The sequence below is a fragment of the Amphiura filiformis genome, chromosome 1 (genome assembly GCF_039555335.1).
Source record: "Amphiura filiformis chromosome 1, Afil_fr2py, whole genome shotgun sequence".
NCBI lineage: Eukaryota > Metazoa > Echinodermata > Ophiuroidea > Amphilepidida > Amphiuridae > Amphiura > Amphiura filiformis.
Window position 1 is genome coordinate 65,084,343 of NC_092628.1, and position 20,807 is coordinate 65,105,149.

Genomic DNA, 20,807 nt, shown 5'->3' on the forward strand with positions numbered 1-20,807 from the left:
AAACTTAGAACTGATTTGACACATAATGGTAAAACAGGTACCTGAATCACATAAATGATTGAAACGGGAGCTTTTGAAAAAGTGTCTGATTTGGCAGAATGGTGGCAAGAAATGTTACTATTTTTCATCACTGCTGTAGTTTGGACATACAAACTTTGTACCTATGGCTTAAGTAGGATTCAGTGATATATTGCAGCTAGTTTAAAATAAAAAATATGGGTCAACAAAGAAAATAGAAGAACTTTAATGATTAAGCTTATGGCCAAGTGTGGAGCACTGAAAATTTACGTTTTCTAGGGCTTGTAAATTATATTTCGGAGGTTCATATACCAAAGTTTGATAGCAAGAATGTAATTGTGGAATGTTTGACATATGCCTACAATTTGGTAGAGAAATCGGTGTGAAGTATGGTATGATATCAACGGTCCAAAAATAAAATAGCGAGTGGTGAAAGCGGGGACCCAAGTCATAGGCTTCCAGTGAAAATCTGATTAAGGCTATAAATTAACAATGAGCTCAATGGTAAACTACAGCGTGTCCAAAAAGTTACTTAACATTGTGAATCTGCCATATCTCAAATATTTCCTACTTCATACCAAAATGAATAACATATTCACATAGATTGATCTTTTAGAATTATTCTGATACCAAAAACAGCATTATTGATGACCCCTTGACCTTACTGTGCGAGTGTACGTGTATCAAACCCACAAAAGCAAGCTCATTATGTTCTTTGTTCAAGCACATGAATGATGTGCTTCCCTGGACGAAAGAGTTAGTTCACTCACTGCATACGATACATTTAGGTATGAACATTCATGGATTACACGGCCTAGCATAAGCATGACAGCTGTTGTAGATTATAAATAGGATATATTGACAATATTAAACTTTACTTTAAAACAGTTGAAGTGAAGATGAAGTTTCCTATAGATCAACGGATTCAGATCGTATGGTTCTTTGCCGAGACAAAGTCGGACAAACTCACTCAAGCAAAGTTTAAGGAACATTTTAATGTAAATTATGCACCCGGCTGAAATACAATCCAGCAACTAGTGCAGAAATTCCTATCAACGGAATTTGTTCATGATCTACCTCGGAAAGAACAGGAAGATCGGCTACAAACATCGATGTCATACGAAGAGCGGTGGCGAAAAGCCCAAGACTATCAGTACATCGACTTTCAATGGAGAACAACGTACCGCGTACAACTGTTCATCGAATCCTCAGAAAAGATCTTAAGCAATTTCCATATAAAATCCAGATAAAGCACAAAATGAAGATTACGCATTGAAAACAAACAAACAAATAAACAAACAATCACACAAACATAGCAAAATTAAACAAAACAGATTCTAAAACGATAACACGTTATATCGTGTATCACGTCTCAAATGACGAGACTTATTTTGCGTTTATAAAAGTGGGTTTTACGGTACGGTAGATATCCGTTAATTTCATGACAAAGGGTCATGACCACATAGGCATGTTTGGTCTCATAACATTTCTAAAAGAATTATCTACATACTGTACAATTTTTGTAACAACACTATAAGCCCAACGCAAGTTATGGCCAGTTTACAATGTTAAGTTACTTTTGGGACACGTACCCTGATAAGCCTTTACCTTTAATATGAGGTATAACTTTTATTTTTCCGATGATTTTTTCTGGGCCAAATTTGATACTTAATGTGGCAAATTCATCCCATTTTTTTGCTCAAAACCTCAAAAGAGGCAGTATCCTTTAATGGTAGCACACAGCATTCTGTACATGTCAGCGCTGAACGCATGGTGTCATGTATTGTCAATGGTATCATCGGGCCTTAATTCACTACGAAACAGTGAAATTCTTGGTTGAAATTACATCAGGAGATCAGGTATGTGTGTCGGGATTTTAAAAACATTTTGCATGTAATATAAAGATAACATATTCAAATCAATATTAATTGTGATATTTTGGCCTAAAAACATTTGTTTAGCAAGATACGGCTTTCGAAAGGAGTGGATATGTGCAGTTAGCCTATGCCGATGAGTGTCTGATTTTACGTAGTCAATGCACTACACACGGTGAATGGGAGATGTCCGAAAACTTTTTCTAATGGAAAAATTTCAAACCACCGAAAAAAAATTGGGTCAACCTTTTCGGGATGTTGAAGGGGCGGCAAAATTGCACCTTTATCAAGCCCCCCGGTATGAGCGGCCACGGATTGCGGTATCGCAATAAAGTTAAATACTTTTAACTTGGAAATGCGACGAGTTCGTTGTGGTAAGCTACGGCAAAAAGTAATCGATATATGGGCAAAACAACGCACCACAAAGCGGCGTAGTATGATCCGGGGGGGGGGGGCACTCCCATATATTGACATACGTCATGTGCCCATGAAAAGACCCCGGTATTTTTGGCAAATCATACACCCAATAACCCCGGGGTTTTTTTCAGTAGCTTACACTGAATTACCCCCTCTCTTGAACAATTAGTCCTCAAAATTGTAATTTCGGCGAGCTTCGCGCGCACATTTTGTACTGTAAAATTGGGTAAAAAGCTATTTTTGATTTTTGACATCGCCAACACCGAATGACCCCCTTTTTTCTGAAAACCCCTAGTTTCGTAGGCTGGTGGGCACATGTACGTCACTTTCATATTCGAGTGCCTCCCCCGGGAGTATGAACGAAACTTAAGGCTGATTAGATTGAGAGCTGAAAAAGAAAAAAAAATAGGCTGCAAGGCAGTAGTATTATTTTGTAAGGTTATACCCTACCATTGGTTTTGATCCTGTCGTATTCGATGATGCTGCCGAGGAAGAAGTCGAACTTGGAGTGGTAAATGAATGGCCCGCAATAAACGCCAACTCTTCATACGAAATTTTCCAATACGACCTCGCTACGGTCAGTTTCTCCCAGGACCTCCTATATATGCAGTTTTTACAGAATCCATACACAAAACAAGTTTAAAAAAAATTAGCAACCAGAAGGTTTCAATTTATAGAAATTCTTACCACAGATATGTCTGAAGCCGATGCAAAGGAACCAGCAGCCGATCCTTCGTTTTCTTTTAAAGCTAGTTCCTGTGTTGGTTGAGTATTCTTGGTAAATAATAATTCTTCATACATTATACGCCATGGCGTGCTTGTTTTCCATTTAGCTGTAGACATTGCACTTTTTCTATTCGTTAAAAACACGAAGATACTAAACATGAACTGATACTTTTGATAGACAAATGAATGCATTTGTATAGACCCTTTTCCCTCTTTCCCATCATGCACTCTCCCATGGGGTATGACGTAGTCCATCAACATATCAAGTCCATCGTGTGCACCCGATGGTCTTGGCCATTATTTTGTCTTAATATGGGCATATTGATTCCATATAACAGAACATCTGTGTAAGAAATGTTGTCTACGTGGTTTTTTTTCATCTCTGAAAAAATGAAACGGACGCTGGCAGAAAATCACTGCGTGTCCTGTCATTAGTTTTTCACCAATGGTCTATAAAACAAAGTTAGGTTTCAATAACAGGAAACATTTTTTCATGACGACCCCATGTCAATAACGCATCGAAATGATGTTTTTTTGCCCGGAAAGGTAAGAGTCATCGGCACCATTATATGCGATTCCTTTTTCCCATGACGGCACCAGCCGAAATGTCCGTATTCCATAATGTAATGAACAGAACTATGTACTCCCCCGGGGGGATGATGTAGTTTGCGATACCCGACAGGTGGAAGTACCCCCCTGGAATAGTGCATGATGGAAAAGAGGGAAAAAAGGTCTATTAGCGAGCAGAGGATCGGTCTCGCAGCGCTGCACCGTTAACTAACCCTATGTGCCGCCCTCTTTTTCTCACTTATCACGCGGCTTACCGTTAAAAATTGAGATGCTGCCCTCTGGACCTAAAGGACCGATCCCCTATTCGCTAATTGAACACAATCATGCGTAACTTGGATTTAACCAAAGAGACGGATCACGATTCGATAGTCTGCCAACACACTCATAACGACATGATCAATCACAACACGACAGTTGCTCCGAAAATGAACTTTCAGATTTCCTAACCAAGATAAGGGGCTGCTTTTATGTTTCAAAGTGACCCCTCACAGTGGATGTCGGCTGTAAAAATAGTGTGCAAATAGAGTACAAATTCTGGCACAATTCCATGATAAATCAGTGTAGTAAAAAAGGGGGGGTTTAAAATAAGTTCCTTATCGTTGCAAAAGCGTTCACTATAATGGGTCGTCCATAATTTTCGCCATTTTCACCTACGCACAAAGCGTGCGTAACTTGTACCCCCATCGAAATGGCGAAGGATTTGCCATGAGTACTACTGATAAGTAGTTACGCCCTCTTTTGCTCACTTATCACGCGGCCTACCGTTAAAAATTGAGATGCTGCCCTCTGGACCTAAAGGACCGATCCCCTATTCGCTAATTGAACACAATCATGCGTAACTTGGATTTAACAAAGAGACGGATCACGATTCGATAGTCTGCCAACACACTCATAATGACATGATCAATCACAAAACGACAGTTGCTCCGAAAATGAACTTTCAGATTTCCTAACCAAGATAAGGGGCTGCTTTTATGTTTCAAAGTGACCCCTCACAGTGGATGTCGGCTGTAAAAATAGTGTGCAAATAGAGTACAAATTCTGGCACAATTCCATGATAAATACGGTGTTGTATTCATCTTATTTCGTAAACAGTGTAGTAACAAAGGGGGTTTTACAATAAGTTCCTTATCGTTGCAAAAGCGTTCACTATAATGGGTCGTCCATAATTTTCGCCATTTTCACTTACGCACAAAGCGTGCGTAACTTGTACCCCCATCGAAATGGCGAAGGATTTGCCATGAGTACTACTGATAAATAGATATCCAAATACTCTGTACATACTCTGTGTATACGATGTTACTTTGGTACCCGGGGGAGGAGCGCCTATATAATTCAAAATTAAATTGTAAGATTTATTTGAAGGTCTCCTTGCAACTTTATTTTCTTCCCCTATGTCAAACTTTTGGATAAAATTAAACACCATTCATTCGTTCCCAGTTCTTGGCAGTTCTACGAGACATCCATAACAAAACATAAAAAGTAATATTACTTATCAAACAAACTATCCGAAATCAAGTTGTGCATCCGGGATTCTCGAGTTTTGTTTGGATGGTGTGTGTACGACTAGGTCTCATAAAACTTCGTCGTCGTCAGTCGGCTGCGGAGCAGGCGACTACAAGCTTTCTCCAACTATTGCGATCTTGGGCAAGCAAAACAATTTTGTTTGGCGGCTGCAGCATCCCTTCAGTATCTCCCAGGAGGTGCTGGACATACTGTAAGAACAGTGTGCGCGGGTGTCTCGGTTTCCTCTTCCCATGTGGTGGAATATAAAGGGCATATTCTTCACAGGCTCATTGTCTTCAAGATGCAGTATATGGCCGAGAAATTTGAGTTGATGAATTTTGACTCTGGCAGATTGTAGATGGTTTCATTTCGAATGCGATTTACACGCTTGATGTTTAACATGACTCTGTAGCAAAATGTTGCAAAGGCATTGATCTTGTTTTCCATGTCCTTGGTGATTACCCATGACTCACACCCGTACAGAAAGACAGTAACACAAGTTGTCTCAAACAGCTTGATTTTTGTTTCGATTGGCAGGGATGGGCTTCTCCAAAGGCGTTACAGTTTCCAGAAAGCTTTTTTTTTCTCCAGCACTAGAGCCCACCTTGGAACCCAAGTACTTGTCTGTGACATGGTTGATGGTACTACCATAGACTTCAAGTGCTGGTTGTGCGTTACAGTTTGTAGTCATATATTCTGTTTTAGTTGCGCTGATGACAAGGCCTAGATCTGCTGCTGCAGTTGCAGTCTTAGTAAGCTGCGACTGGGCCGGGCTGTGGAAGATTCCAACAGGGCAATATCATCAGCTAAATCCAGGTCATTCAGCATACTAGCATGATACCTGCTTGACCGACGTGGGTAGGTAACAATCCCAGCGTCAATTCCAGAAGCTCATTTCTTCAAAAGGTAATCTACCAGGATAATGAACAGGAATGGTGCTAACAAAGCACCCTGAAGCACTCCAGTTGTTACTTGGAAAGGCTCTGAGATACTTCCATAACGGCACTATTGGAATCATTGTAGAGCACCTGGATGGCATCTACCACAACCTTTGGTATTCCATAATGCCGCAGCACTGAAAACATGACGGACCTGTTGATGTAGTCGAAGGCTTTTTTGAAGTCCACAAAAGTGACTGTCAAATGAAGTTGGTGCTCCTTGAAGCCTTCCATGATCCTCCTCAAAATGTGTATTTGCTGAGCACAGTTAAGGATCAATGTGAGGTCGGATCCTGTTCAAAAGGATCTTGTTGTACACTTTTGCGGCAATGGACATAAGCGAAATACCACGGTAGTTTGTCATGAGAGAGAGGTCGCCTTTTTGGTAGAGAAATGATTAAATGTGTGACCCATTGACACGTGGCGGTGTCAGCGTTGAGAATACTTCCATGTAGAATTTGAGAATCACATAAATCATGCTATCCCCTCCTCCCTGAAGTGCTTCAACAGTTCTAGCACAGTCCAATGCTGCTGCCTTGTTGTCTTCATGGCTGCTATTGCTTCGACTACTTCTTCACAAGTTGGGGGCTCAGTGATGATAGAAAAATCCTGGTGCAGGAAGTTCTGAATCTGCTGTGCCACTGTCGTTGTTAAGGAGTGAGCTAAAATATTTCTTCCATTCCTCAAGCAGTTCATGGTCACTGGTTGGGGCTATTCCATGACTTTCACCCCTTTCCTTGAGTTCTTCCCAAAAAGTGAGTGTATGATTTTCCAGGTGGTGGTGTAATTCCCCATCTCGTCGGCCAGCTTCAGGTCTTCCATCTGCTTATTGAGGGTAGCAATCTCATCAATTTTATAAGACTAAGAGTTGTTAAGGCTGGTGTTCAAGTTCCTCCATCTTTCTCTAGCTTGACGAGACTTTGAAATGGAGTATCGCTTTTTGGCCTCATCCCTTTCAAGTTTAACTCTGCTGGTTGAATCTGATACCCAACTTGGCAGTACGCAGGCTCTTGCTTTCCAATAACTTTCTCAACAACTTCACGAACCGCTGTTTCAAAGGTCTCATACCTATCAGAGATGGATGTGGCGTCATCCATGCTCAAGACCTGGAATCTGTTTGATAGCTCCAGCTGAAATTCCTCCTTTTTATCAGGATCTTGCAACTTCTTCCAGTTGAATTTTGGTCTCTTGCAAGGGCTTCCTTTGCTTGTTCGCAGACTGGCAGCTAGACGGACGCTCACAATACGATGATCGGAGTCCACTTCTACTGAGTTGTATGCTCGACGGTTGCGGAGAGAATTTACCCACTTGCTGTTTATTAGAATGTGATGTAACTGTGCATGGGTTGATCCAGCTGGATGGGTCCAAGTCCAGAGACGGTTCCTGGGTTGAGGGAATCTCATCTGGGCCGGTCTGAGATTGTACTCCTGGCAAGTGTTGACCAGACGCTCACCGTTATCATTGGTTGAATCATGGTAGCAGTATGGACCGATGACCCAAGGATGGGAAAGATGACAATATGTTCCTATTCTGGCATTATAATCGCCGATGATGAGATGGATGTTGTGCCTTTCCATACCATCCAGGTGGGCAGATAGAGATGAATAGAGTTCCTCCTCAGTGGGTGCATATACAACAGTGATGCTAAGCTGAGGGTTGCCATGGAAAGTTACAAATAGCATCCTCTCGGAAACAGCTTCAACACCCTTGAGACATCTGTAAATGTGCTTGGACATGACCAGACCCACTCCTCCGTGCCTTTGCTTGGTATTTTTCCACTACAAACATCTCGGGTTCACGTCATATAAAGGGGGGGGGTAGTTATTGGTATAATGTTCTTGCAATTAAGGGTAGACGTGGTATTGTTGGTCGAAGCAGCCAAAATATCGATTTTCATTATCTAAATCAATATACGCGTATTATTGAAAAATAACACTTCGATACTTTGCAAAAGTTCAATCTATAAATCATATACTTTGAAAACTTGCTTGATTTATTGTTGTTAGTTATGTACGTTTTACAAAGGTGTTGTTGTTTCAGCCCTCTTTACAACATAACTCAAGAACCATAGGACCTACAAAAACAAAGTATATCTGTGATATTTGAATTCTTCTACACACTCGCTATGAAATGATTAATGCAATTTTTGCCAAAGCTCACTACCATCATGACCATTCGCAAGAAGCTGTGAACTACCAAATCGCAACAGTTTAAAATAGTTGCTAACCTTAAGCTAATTTCTTCAGTCTTTTGTCACAGAAAAGTGACAATCTACAGTTCCAGGACGGACGTCCCTTTACTGCTCCAGGATAGGAAACGCTCTTTAAGTAGGCCTATTCTGGTATGACATAAATTAAACAAAAGGTATTATGACCACTGTGCATAATTAACTCGAAATTAAACATTAAAAAGAAAGTCAATGTTAGCATATTATAGAATTTGTACAGCGAATTGAACAATTCCATTGAAATTTTGTTAGGTTACTTGGCTATAAAGGGATCAGCCGATCATGTTATGTTTTGCCCTATTATCATTGTTTATGAATTAATAAACATACCTTGTGCGTTTAAAGTACCAAAAAACTCTCCGTTATAAAGAAATATCTTTAAATTTCCCGCCATTTTCGATCATTTCTTGACGTCACTACAGCCCAAGTATCGATAGAGCCGAGTGGCCAGTGCTAGTTATTCCTATGGAGGTTATCCACTTCACTCATGTGTGACTTCGAACAAAAGGAGCTGGTTCCTGTAGTATTCCTCATTCAAACCAATTCAATGCATGACCTCGGAGTTACCTGCATGACTTCGGCGGGCTATTTTGAAACAGTCATGGTTGTACGTTGTTTTCGATTTTCTTGTTCCGTTTCGCGCTGATTTCCGTTTTACCAATATCGCTTTTCACATGACCTAAGCCCGCCCAATGTGTGCAATGTGACATCACTACAGCCCAAGTATCGAAACATGGCGACTTCCATTGGTCAAAGGTCAACGTTTCCAAAGAAGTATAGTCATAGATGTAGACACAAGCTTTCGTTCGGGAAACATAAACACATAGTCGTCAGTCGTGTGGTTTTTATGAGATTTGATACGGCGCTGAAGTCTATGGCTGTCCCAAAATCAGTTCCAGGAACTTCCAGGCCCGGTTTCCAGACGGCAATGTGTGTGTTGTTACAAGGAATGCAAACTCATTTTATCAATGAGTGAACCACATAGAGGAATACGACATCTATCGTGACCCAATCTGCATTCTGTTGCCTGCAAAAGCCGACGATCAGGTAAAAATTCTAAAAGCAGCGTGACTAGATATTTGCGTTAATTTCATGATACGTGTAAAACGCATTGAAAAAGCCAAATTGCAGTCATAAAATATATAATATTAGTAAATCACCCAATCGAATGTTAACGTAGGTATGTGGAAAAGAACTGCAATAACAATAACAAACTGTATGCCCAAAGAGTTGTCTTTGGCATGTCGCTTTTTTGAAATATCACCAAAAATATCAAATTTTGGGAAAAACGCCCCAAAATTTTAAACAAACACGAACCTTCCAAAATAAATATATATTAGCACTCGGCGGCCCAGCCACTACCTGCCGCTGTGATTTGGGGTAACTCATTGCTTCCCCTCTCCAGATACCTGTACTTCAAGTTCGCCCATACCCCACGCCTTAAGTTATGAATAAAATGTTGGAAAATACCATATTTTTTCGCTCTCTTTTTTTATTGCTCAAACAAATCGCCATTTTCCTTATGCACACATCCCAAATCTTTTACCCCTTCCCCCTCTTACGCATGCTTTATGCATAACTGACGAACATTATGGACGACCCCTAAGTATCTAATACGTGTAGTCAACATGTTAAAGTAAATAGATATAAACGAACCTGTAGAAGAAGTAAAGGGCGATGACTCCGAGTAGGAATACAGCCACAACGCTGGTAATTCCTATGACAATGGCTGGGATGATAACTGAAAATAATGCAATCAAATCTACCATTAATATTGTGCTCATTGATGTTCAGGTGCGGTTGGTCTTACTTAAAGCCATAATGTACGATCTTATAATATTAATTTTTTGGAAACCTGATTTTTTGGCATAATGTTTACACATGTACCAACTTGCACCTAAATGGAATCAGCCAAATTTGTCGTATTTGTAGGTCAACAGAGCAAAGTTCGACATAAAGTCAAAATTTTATGAATTATGACTGTATGTCCTTCTATAGAACTGCATGTTAAACGGCCAAAATAACCAGTAGGGTTTCTTTCACTTTACCTTGTTATCTCAGCTCAAAATGGACAGAACCCCTCCCAACAATTATTACTAGTATTATTTCAGCATTTTGAGTATAGTAGGCCTATAAGAAATTTAAAATTTGAAGGAAATCGTACATTAAGGCTTTAACATTTAAAGATTTGTTTTTCTTCACATTGCATAATTAGCATGAAAATGTAGACCTACGTTTATTGATTTTACACATTCTAAGAAATTCGAGTATAAATATGGGCTCAGATGTATGGGAAAATGTAAGTGCAACATACAATACTTTGACAGATTCCTTCTAGAAGTAGGCTAGTCAAATTAAAAAATCACCCACCACTAATTGCACCAGAATCCATTTTTCATGCGTCCATCTCCCAAAATCTCACAAAAAATATATCAAAAGTCCCAAAATCCAAGTAGTGGAACAGTGCCTTATTTGCATAAATCCAAAATGGCCGCTTATGCAGGGGGTTAAATTTCACATTTGGTCAAATCTTGCTAAAAAACATACAAATGCATTGCTCTCGTCATAAGGATTCAGAAAAAGTATAGTTTGTCCTATCTCCGATGTACCTTTCTTGAGTTATAGGGGAAACGGCCTAATGTCAAAATTTGGATTCCACAGGGGACAAAAAAATTAAACATTCTCTGATTTTGATTTTTTTTAAAGTCTCATATTGTTCCGATTGCAAACGCATTTAATAAAAAAGAATAGCTTTCCATATCTCAGGTGGTTTGTTATCTTGGTAAAATGGCAAAGAAGATCAAATTCCTTTGAAATCCAGGTACTAACCGTTCGTTCGTTTTCCTATCTGTTTTTCATTTACAGTAAAGACTAAAAAGACTCAATTTGTTTTATTCTTTTATTCATATGCCTAGAATGTAAACTTAAATTAACCTTTTCTTGAATTCTATTTTGATATAAATTGCAAACGAAAAACTGCAATAAGTCGACTTTTTCAGTTTCAATTACGTTTTTCCTTTTTCCTTTTCACACATTCTTGTGTCGAAAACGGTAAACGACCGATTACTGTTTTTCATTTTCTTAAAATGTAAGAGAAAAAACAAACCCAGAAATATAACGTTTAGATTTCTGATTTTGAATTAGGAAAAAGAAAATAAGTCATTTTCCATTTTCTTAATGAAACGAAAAAGCGAAAACAGTCATTTACCGTTTTTTTATTTTTATAAATTCAAAATAGGAAAACGGAAAAGGATTGTTTTCCCTTTACCATTTTAATATGCAAATTTGATAGGCCTATTTGAATGTATTAGTCATGAATAATTAACATAATTGTGTCTGCAAATATTTCACTGCATGAGGAAATATCAGCTGACTCGACCCACGGACAACTTGATCTCAAACGGAAAAATGTTTATTTCTTTTTTCATCATTCAAAATCACAAGTCTAGATGGTATGTTTTTATTTTTCTCTCTTATTTGAAGAAAATAAAAACAGTAGACAACCACTTACAGTTTTTTGATTCAAAGATATGCGAAAAGGATAAAGATAACAAACTATAATTTAATGAGAAAAAATCGACTTGTTACTACTTTTCTTTTGCTGTTTAGATACTAATAAAATAGTTATTTTGAGTTTACATTCTAATTAAATCATAACAGAATAAAACAAAAAGAGATAGGAAAATGAACGAACGGTTAGTACCTGGATTCTTTGAGCCGTGTTGACTTTGACCTATTTTGTGGTGTGACCTGACATGTAACAAAACATCGAAAACAATTCAACCTTTATCATTTTGATTTATTTTGCCTATAAAAAGTCTTTTAGTTCTGGTTCTTTTTATTTTAATGCTATCAAAAACTGGAATAGCTTGCCGAAAGATATTAAATCTGTTTCACTGAAATACAACAACAACAGTTAAAAAAAGATGTCAAAACTCACCTTTTAAATCAAATGAATGTCTAGTTTGTTGTTTTTTGCCCCAATGCTTTGTTTTTGGTTTTTGGTGTTTTTTTACCAGTCTTAACTTTTATTATCTTTTTTCTGTAATATAAGGACCCCTTTGGAAATCAGTTTTTAAGCTTAAAGGGCTATCCTTGGCATGGTGTTATGGATTATGTATGTAAAACAATTGTATGTTTATAATATGTATTTTTACCTAAGTGCAATATAATGTTTGTAATGTGTATCCATTTTAACATGCTGAATAAAATCAAATCAAATCAACTCAACTCAAGTACTATATATCGGAGACGGGTGAAACTATACTTTTTTCTGAATCCTTTTGATGATAACAATACATTGGTATGGTTGTTAACAAGATTGTACCAACTTTGAAATTTCACCCTGTATAAGCGGCCATTTTGGATTTATGCAAAATTAGGCACTGTTTCACTACATGGATTTTGGGGGACATTTGACGTGTTATTAAATATTTTCTTCTGAAATGCATGGTGATTAAATGGATTCTGTTGCAATTAGTGATGGCTTAACCCCTTATTTTTCTTAATTTGACTAGCCTAACGGGTAAAGGCGTAACTTAGAATCCGGTATGCTCCTGTCACACACCATCTGATTATTTTGAGAACGGTGCATATTCACTGAATAAAGCGCAGCTTGTGGTTAGCGTATACTGAGCTGTATTGTAAAACCTAGCCGAACTGAAATAATTAAACACCACACAAAGAAAAATTCCATCTTTGTTTGAGTGGTCATAATTCTTAAAGGCCCATTCAGTGACATTGGTACCTTTGCCATTGTCTTAGATGTGCAAACATAGCCGGCTAGTGATTGAGCCGAAAGCTGTGTATTTAAGACAAAATGAGGCATTTTACACGAATCTGTAAATTATATACTGACCATGCTGACAGTATATAAATTAGCTATGCATGTATTTGAATGGGGCTTCAACTTCATCAATACTGCCGTTTTCTTTGTTTTTTGCAAAAATTTTCATTTCTAAAATACCAAATGATAATTTGAATGACTTGTCCTTCACTTTTAAGAAATTTATCACTGAATCGGACTTTGGTTTAGATAAAACCGTTTTAATAACATTAAATGTCGGGTTATATAAAGGTTAAGAAACCGTTTTAAAACGTTTTGTATGAAAACACACTACAACAATATTCTTTAAATGTTTTCAAAATGTTATTGTAAAATATTTTTGCAAACATTTTTGCCAAATACATTATGTTAGAATATTTGCAGTAGGTTATCAACGAATGTTTTTGAATGATGAATGGTTTTGCGAATGATGTCCATAACGTTTTGTGTTTGCTGGGTTAACATGATTGATTAACAATATTGAAAATTTGTTAGCTACAGTTTGATGACTCGCCTCGCTTGTCTAGAATTCCAAATCGTCCTGATTGTGACGATATTGTGACAATTGTAGCGATTTTAAAAGTTGCAACGTCTATAGACAAATCCAATTTCACGCATTCCTACCTCAATGGCAGCCATAGCTGGGTCCCCGTCGGGTCTACTCTATTCCACCTTAAATGTGAAATGATGTAGCCTTGGCGGGTATTTCAAACTGTATTCCATCACCCGTGTTATACGTAGACAAAAGATTGATAAAAGTTTACAACACAATACAATATGATAGTGATTTTTAAGCGGCTTTAATTCACCCAATTGGGCAGTATTCAACACCCGTTTGGTGCAGAAGGGACCCAGTGATGGCCGACTGAATTCTGACCATCACTTGGCTCGTTGGATTCGTCTATTGGATTCTACTCACAACTTTCACTTTGTGTATCCTCAATTGGTATTCCTTTTGGTGGTCCATTTGCTCCTGTTGGCCATCGGATAGAATCCAGCACCTTTGTTTCACCGGTCAATCCAACATAATTTTCCACCACCTAGTTGTAAAGCAGGTGAAGAGTGAGAATGGAAATTTATATTAATTACGGGCTCAAAATGGCATATTATGCGTAGCAGCTGGTGATTGATTGGGCGGGAACCTAGCCGCACGATGGGCATTCCATCATAAGTCCCCACCCTCATGACCCTGGCACTGCCAACTACCTGTGCAAATGTCTCCTTCCTCCAAATGGAACACTCTGTGACACTGCCCACCGAAGTAATATCCACCATTTCCCAGTGAGGGTATTTGCATCCGTTATAACAACCCAACAAACACACAACGTTTTACAGAAAAGGTTTAAATGTCGGGGTTATATAAAGGGTACAAAAACGTTTTAATAACATTCATAGAACATAATTATTTGAAAACGTGATGCAAAACATTATATTGCAAAACAAGTTTAACTCAATTTGAAGAGAATAATTATTACATTACAAGTTGACACTCGTTGCAATTGTTTATGTCAAGTTACTAAATTAGCGACAAATATAATCTGGAACATAATTTTGGCAATTCCATTGTTTTTTGTTTTTTTCTTGTTTTTTCTTTAAACTTTCTTTACCCAGGGTAGCTACTTCAATGTCAAATAATGATTTCCAAGGAGGCCCTGCATTTACATTGTGAACAAGAACCATACATTAATAAATCAGAAAATACAAATATTAATTATAAGTGGTACATAAAATTGTGAACAATATTGGTAAAACATGTAAAATTTATATGAAAAGACATATTACACAGGTTTTATCAAAAACAACTGCTTAAATTGAGCAATACTCATTGACTTAAAATTACATCTACTATCAGTTGGAAGGCTATTCCACAATAATAGTAGCACGTGAATGAAAAGTTCTTTTACCTGCATTAATATTATATGGTGGTTCAAAAAGATCAAAGTTGGTTTGACTCCTGGTTCCTTTAGAAGTGAACTGAGAGAAAGGTAACCAGGAGCTATTTCTTTCAAGCATTTGAAGGTGATTGTTGCCATATAGTTGAACCACCTATCACTTAATTTATTCCAATGGATATCAATGGTAGTATATAGTAATGATGTAATGGCTATTTGACGATGTTGATGGGATTTCATCCAATTGATGATAGACTCTTTTAGTTTTAGCAAACATACGATTGCACCTGTGATGGAATCAAACAATGGCGTTGCTTCTCTTGGTACATTTACACATTATGCCAACATAATATAGGGGCTATCTGAGGTCCCGGGGGTCACTCACTTCTTGACTTGCTACGCACCCGCGTCCAAGAAAAACGTCTAAAAGGGTATGTTTTTCACCACACAGCGTCGTCGACGTCTTTTTGAAAAAGGGGTACTTTTTCAGAAGGCATCGCCATTTAGGGGTCCTTTTTTAGCCAAATTCTTAGACGTTTAGGGTTAGTAATATTATTATTTGAGTGAGTATGCACTAATTTGAAAAAAATCACCAATTTTTAATTGATTCTTGTTACCTTTGTGCATGTTTTCTTTAGTATCTATAGGTCTGCAACATCAAAAAGACACCTTGGGTATCAAATTAGCTCATTTTCTTGTTTACGCCACTTAGGGTATAAATAGATATTAGTTGACGCGATTTAAGGTATGGTTTTTGCATGTGCTACGCCATTTAGGGTAGGATTTTGCATCTGTTTCGCCATTAAGGGCTGGGGTAGCAACGTTGACACAGTATTTATTTTGGGACCTGAGAGCACATCAGACACATCAAATTGCATTCTTAATATGAAGAATGTCCTTCTGATATCAAATAATTTTGATTTTTTTGAAATTGGCGCTATAATACAAATTTTATGGCAAATTATTAAACATTGATATTTTTAATTTCACATGGCCCCTGGTTCCATTTCAATTTTAGTTGACCAGGGGACACATTCCTCACAAAACTGGCCCCCTGGATAGTGAACCAAAAATATCAAATTACAAGCAAATAGTACTTATTTAACTCATCCAGCACATCTTTATTTTTATTGGCCCTTGGTAATTGGAAATGGCCCCTGGTTCTTCCAAATCTTGGTGAACCAGGGGCCACTTTTTTGCCAAAGTGGCCCCTGGTTCAAGCACACTTATTTTCACCCTTGGCCGGCAGTAAATACGAATATTTTTTTCCGAGGAGCTTACAATTTTTATGCCTTTTGGGAAACTTTATTTATATCTTCAATACGGAAGGTCAAAATTTTCATATAATCGTCGCAATTTCGTCTATATTTCATACACTTTAAGTACATAGCATTAGATTTATGAAGACTTACCTAGTTTTGGTGAAATTGTGCATTTTTGATATGACACTCGGGGCCGAATACAGCGAGAATATGATTTGTAAATATAACAGCTGAATGCTGAGACGTTTGCGCCCCGTCACTTTCACACCCAACCATTTACACATCCTGTCACACCCATGTCACACCGGCGCTTTCGCGTATTAGTCATAACTCATTACGGCAGCAAACACCGCTGGGAGTGGAATGCACAGCACGGGGTCAAAAATATCTCACGTTTGTTTTGCTGTGCACATTTGTCTTTAAGAAATTGGCTAATTATTGTTTTTTTCTTTAGGCCTACAAAAATATTGGTAAAAGATGGGATGTTAAAAGAATTTTGTTGGAACTATAAATAGGCCTATGCCTACCTGATAACAATTTATTTAAATTTGTGACAATATTTCTGTAACAGAGTATCTTCTCTGATATATATAATACTCGTAATTATGTTTATAGGACTATCAATAACATTGTAAATAAGAAATCAGCTTCAGAACTCATATTAAATCGACCCAGGCCCCACAGCTGAAAGGCACCAAGCCGTGCAAAAAGAAATAACAATTATCATAGTTGGCTCAGTGATGGTCTCCCGTAGAACACCATAGGCCCATACTAAAATTGTGTTGAATGTAATGTAGGCATATTTTGCACTTTCACTCTATACCTAGGTAGTGAGCCCGTTCAAGTGCACATTTCGCTATATGGTGCTATATGGATATTAGGCTATGGGACTGTAGAATTAGTAGGAACCTATATTGAACTAATTAAAAATATATTTCCGGGGAAACAGCCCTAATTTATAATTTAAAATCTTCATTCATGAAAACATACCTGCAATTTGAAATTAAGTGCATAAAGGTTTTAACATAAATAAATATAATTATAATGCTATGGAACTGAAACAGATTTAATTTCCACATTATTATTTAGAATTAGAAATGATATCACTAATGCTTTAATTTCAGACATGAATTATTTTTCATGAAAATGCAATGTGATCAATGGTTTATGCAATGAGTGTGTGTTAAATAAACTGAAGTTATGTGCATCGTATCATTATATCCACATACCGCAGTTAGTCCGTGTACATCGTGCATTAGGCCTACTATGTTTATGAATATCAATTTTCTTCATTCGAAGCACATCGTCCCGGAGCACAATATACATGTAATCAAACCGGAGAGCACCATCAGCATAATAGGTCTGCCACTTGTTTATTAGTTTATTAGTACACACCTGGGCCGGGCTTCAAGCAATCGATCATGCCGCTACCCGCAGTATAAAAAGGGGTGTGTAATTGAATGGGAGTGAAATTGCGAAGGTGCGCATAGGTGCGAAGGTCCGCATAGACTGCACGGTGTAATTACGAGTTACCAAAAATAGAGCGTACAGTGCAAAGTGAGTTCACGGGGTCACATCGGAAAACTTGGATTTATTTATTTATTTCATACTTTGAAACACTATGCACTTTATAGATAGTTAATATATTATTTACTGATATAATACGATACTTCTATTTGATTTGGCATCGTAAATTGCCGGATTTTCGATCCAACAGTATTGATCACTTTTGCTAAGATTAGCAAGAAGGACATCAAAAGGAGAATTGGCTTGGCCATGGGCATCATGCAAAAACTCAACCCCATCTGGAAATCCAAAGAAATATCCACCATAACAAAATTAGAATTGTACAAAGTACTGGTGCTTTCTATAGGAACCTATGCCTCTGAAGCTTGGACAATCAAAAAACGTGATGAGCAGCGACTTTTGGTATTTGAAATGGCTTGTCTCAGAAAAATCCTGGGTGTTACTAGAAGAGACAGGATTAGGAACACCTCAATCAGAGACACCCTTGATTACCAGTGCACTGTAATGAACAAGATCCGTGCAAAACAGCTGTCCTACTATGGCCATGTGAAAAGAATGCCTCCATCCAGATACCCAAAAATCGTATTAGAAGGAACGATCCCAGGGAAACGACCTAAAGGAAGACCCCCAATTCGCTGGATGGACAACATCAAAGCAAACTGCAGTGCAGTGGGAATCCAATCCGTAGTAGAAGCCGGTCGGATGGCAAACAACAGAGCTGAGTGGCGAAGCATAGTGGCTAGGCAGCTATCTCCAGGACCTACCTGTGTCATGGGAGGAAAGCTTTAAGTGAAGTGAATTGAAGTGAAATCACTCTCAATTCAGCATGTCGGTGTAGTGGTTTGATCGCTTGCATGATGATGCAGGAGTCCCGGGTTCGATTCCCACCAGCGGCTTATTGAAAATAATGAATACTTCATCTTTTTTCAATTACGAAAAGGAAACATTTTATTGTAAATCAAGATGTGTGATTATTTATTAGCCTATTTTGCGCTCACTTTTAGTTCATACTCTTCTGTGGCTATTCCGTTTAAAGACAACCCTCCCTCTGGAATCTACCGGCGGATGGGTACATTCCACTGCCCTTAAGGGGTGCAATTTGGTTATGTGCAAATTCGCCATTAAGGGTGCATTTCAGAGGTGGTCGGACGCGGGTGGGTAGCACTTTTGTGTGAGAGTGACCCCCCCCCTCCCCCGGGTCTGAGGTCAACCTTTATCATTCCTAAGACTTGGTTTTGCACTGGAAAGAGACTTTTCCTGAACTTGATTAAAGTCTTGTGAGTGTGCATATAATATAGACTGTAAATCAAATTATAGGATGCTGGCCAGTTGAATAAAATTCATTTATTCTGCTGATGGGTTAGTTTCTTTTGTTTTACTCATTTTAATACTAGCCTTTTACTTTACTAGAGGAACCCACATGTAGATTTAGAAAAATAAATTGTGAAAGAGAAGTATAAGGTATTTCTGTTGATATGCTCCGGTAACCAAAAAATTTCTGTAACGCACTTTAATGAACAAATCCTACTTTGACAGTCATTGTGTATGCAATTTTGAATTTCCAACATTCCAATGATACAATTTGATAAGCTATGTTTGGTTGAGCCCACTAAGCTAATTTCAATTAATTATTTTAACCATTGAACTAATTTTTAAAGAGAAACAGATGTTTTGGCGGCCAATTTGACGCCATTTTGAATTCAAAGTATGGGATCATTATTATTTAACGACAGTTCATTTAATGTTTATCAGCACAGAAGCCCATTAGTTACAACAAAAAAATTACTTTTGGATAAAATATGTTATTATAAAGGCTACTTTCTTTAGTAAGAAAATGTTTTTGGTAGCCATTTTGAATTTAAAGCATAGTATCATCATAATTTAAAGACAGTTGTTTTATATTATGGCCCAGAATCCCTTACTCATGTATTACTTTAGCATAAAATGTGTTTTAAAGACTAATTTAATGCATTTTTAGTCAAAAACCCGTTTTGGCAGCCATTTTAAACACCATTTTGGACGCCATTTTGAATTTTAAGCATGGATTCATTATAATTTAAGGACAGCTGATTTAACTAATGGCCCAGAAGCCTTAACTCATGAATTACTTTAGGATAAATGTGTTTTAAAGGTTAATATAGTGCATTTTTAGTCACAAAACCCAGTCTTGGCGGTCATCTTGAATATCTGCATTAGGGCTACTTTTTGGTTTGGGGAACATAGTGGATATTTTTTTGGGTCATACAATGAACCTAAAAAAGTTGATTTGAGTAAGTCCTGGGGGTGCAAATTAGCTGGTTAGGCCCCGCCCACATAAAATAAAAAATGTGGCAAATACTTTTTTGCTTCTCTGGTGTATATTGCACAACATATCTACTGACCGGAGCAAAAAAAATCGCCCTTACAAAATTGACTAGACTATAATAGGGATGAATGTTTTTTAAGCCCTTGGTAATCTTGAAAACGGGGACCCCCAAAACGGGACTGAAATGGGAACCCAAAATCCCCTAATAGCAATACCGTTTATTGCCCGTATACTATTTATTGCCCGTATACCTTTAAAAAACGACCCAAAATGTAGTGGTGTAGGCTCCTGACTTTTAGTCTGAAGGTGGTGGGTTCGAACCTTGGTAGAATTTTAATTCTCGCTATTCGCAATAAGGGCGCCGCCAGCGGTTTGTGATGTAATCGTGATGTATCATGGGAAAATCGTGATGTATCATGGGAAAAGGTCGACATCCAAGTCCGCGCAATACGAATATTACCATGCTATTACATAGGAACACGTGACAATATTTTTTAGTTTGTCAATATAACGGTATTACACGCAAATCGATAGAGAAAAAATTAATTGTGCACATTTCAAATCACATTATTAAGTATTATTGAGTATCAATTCGCGTGTAACACCTTTATTTTGACAAACTAAAAAATATTGTCACGTGTTCCTATGTAATAGCATGGTAATATTCGTATTGCGCGGACTTGATGTCGACCTTTTCCCATGATACATCACGATTACATC

The 20,807-nt window shown here is 37.8% G+C and overlaps 1 protein-coding gene across 1 annotated transcript; it reads left to right on the forward strand.

The window, feature by feature from the left end:
• Positions 1-18,031: 18,031 nt before the first annotated feature.
• Positions 18,032-18,571, forward strand: LOC140162343 (uncharacterized). The gene has a single exon (XM_072185566.1). It carries the CDS (start codon positions 18,032-18,034, stop codon positions 18,569-18,571), a length of 540 nt encoding a protein of 179 aa, XP_072041667.1.
• Positions 18,572-20,807: the final 2,236 nt, after the last annotated feature.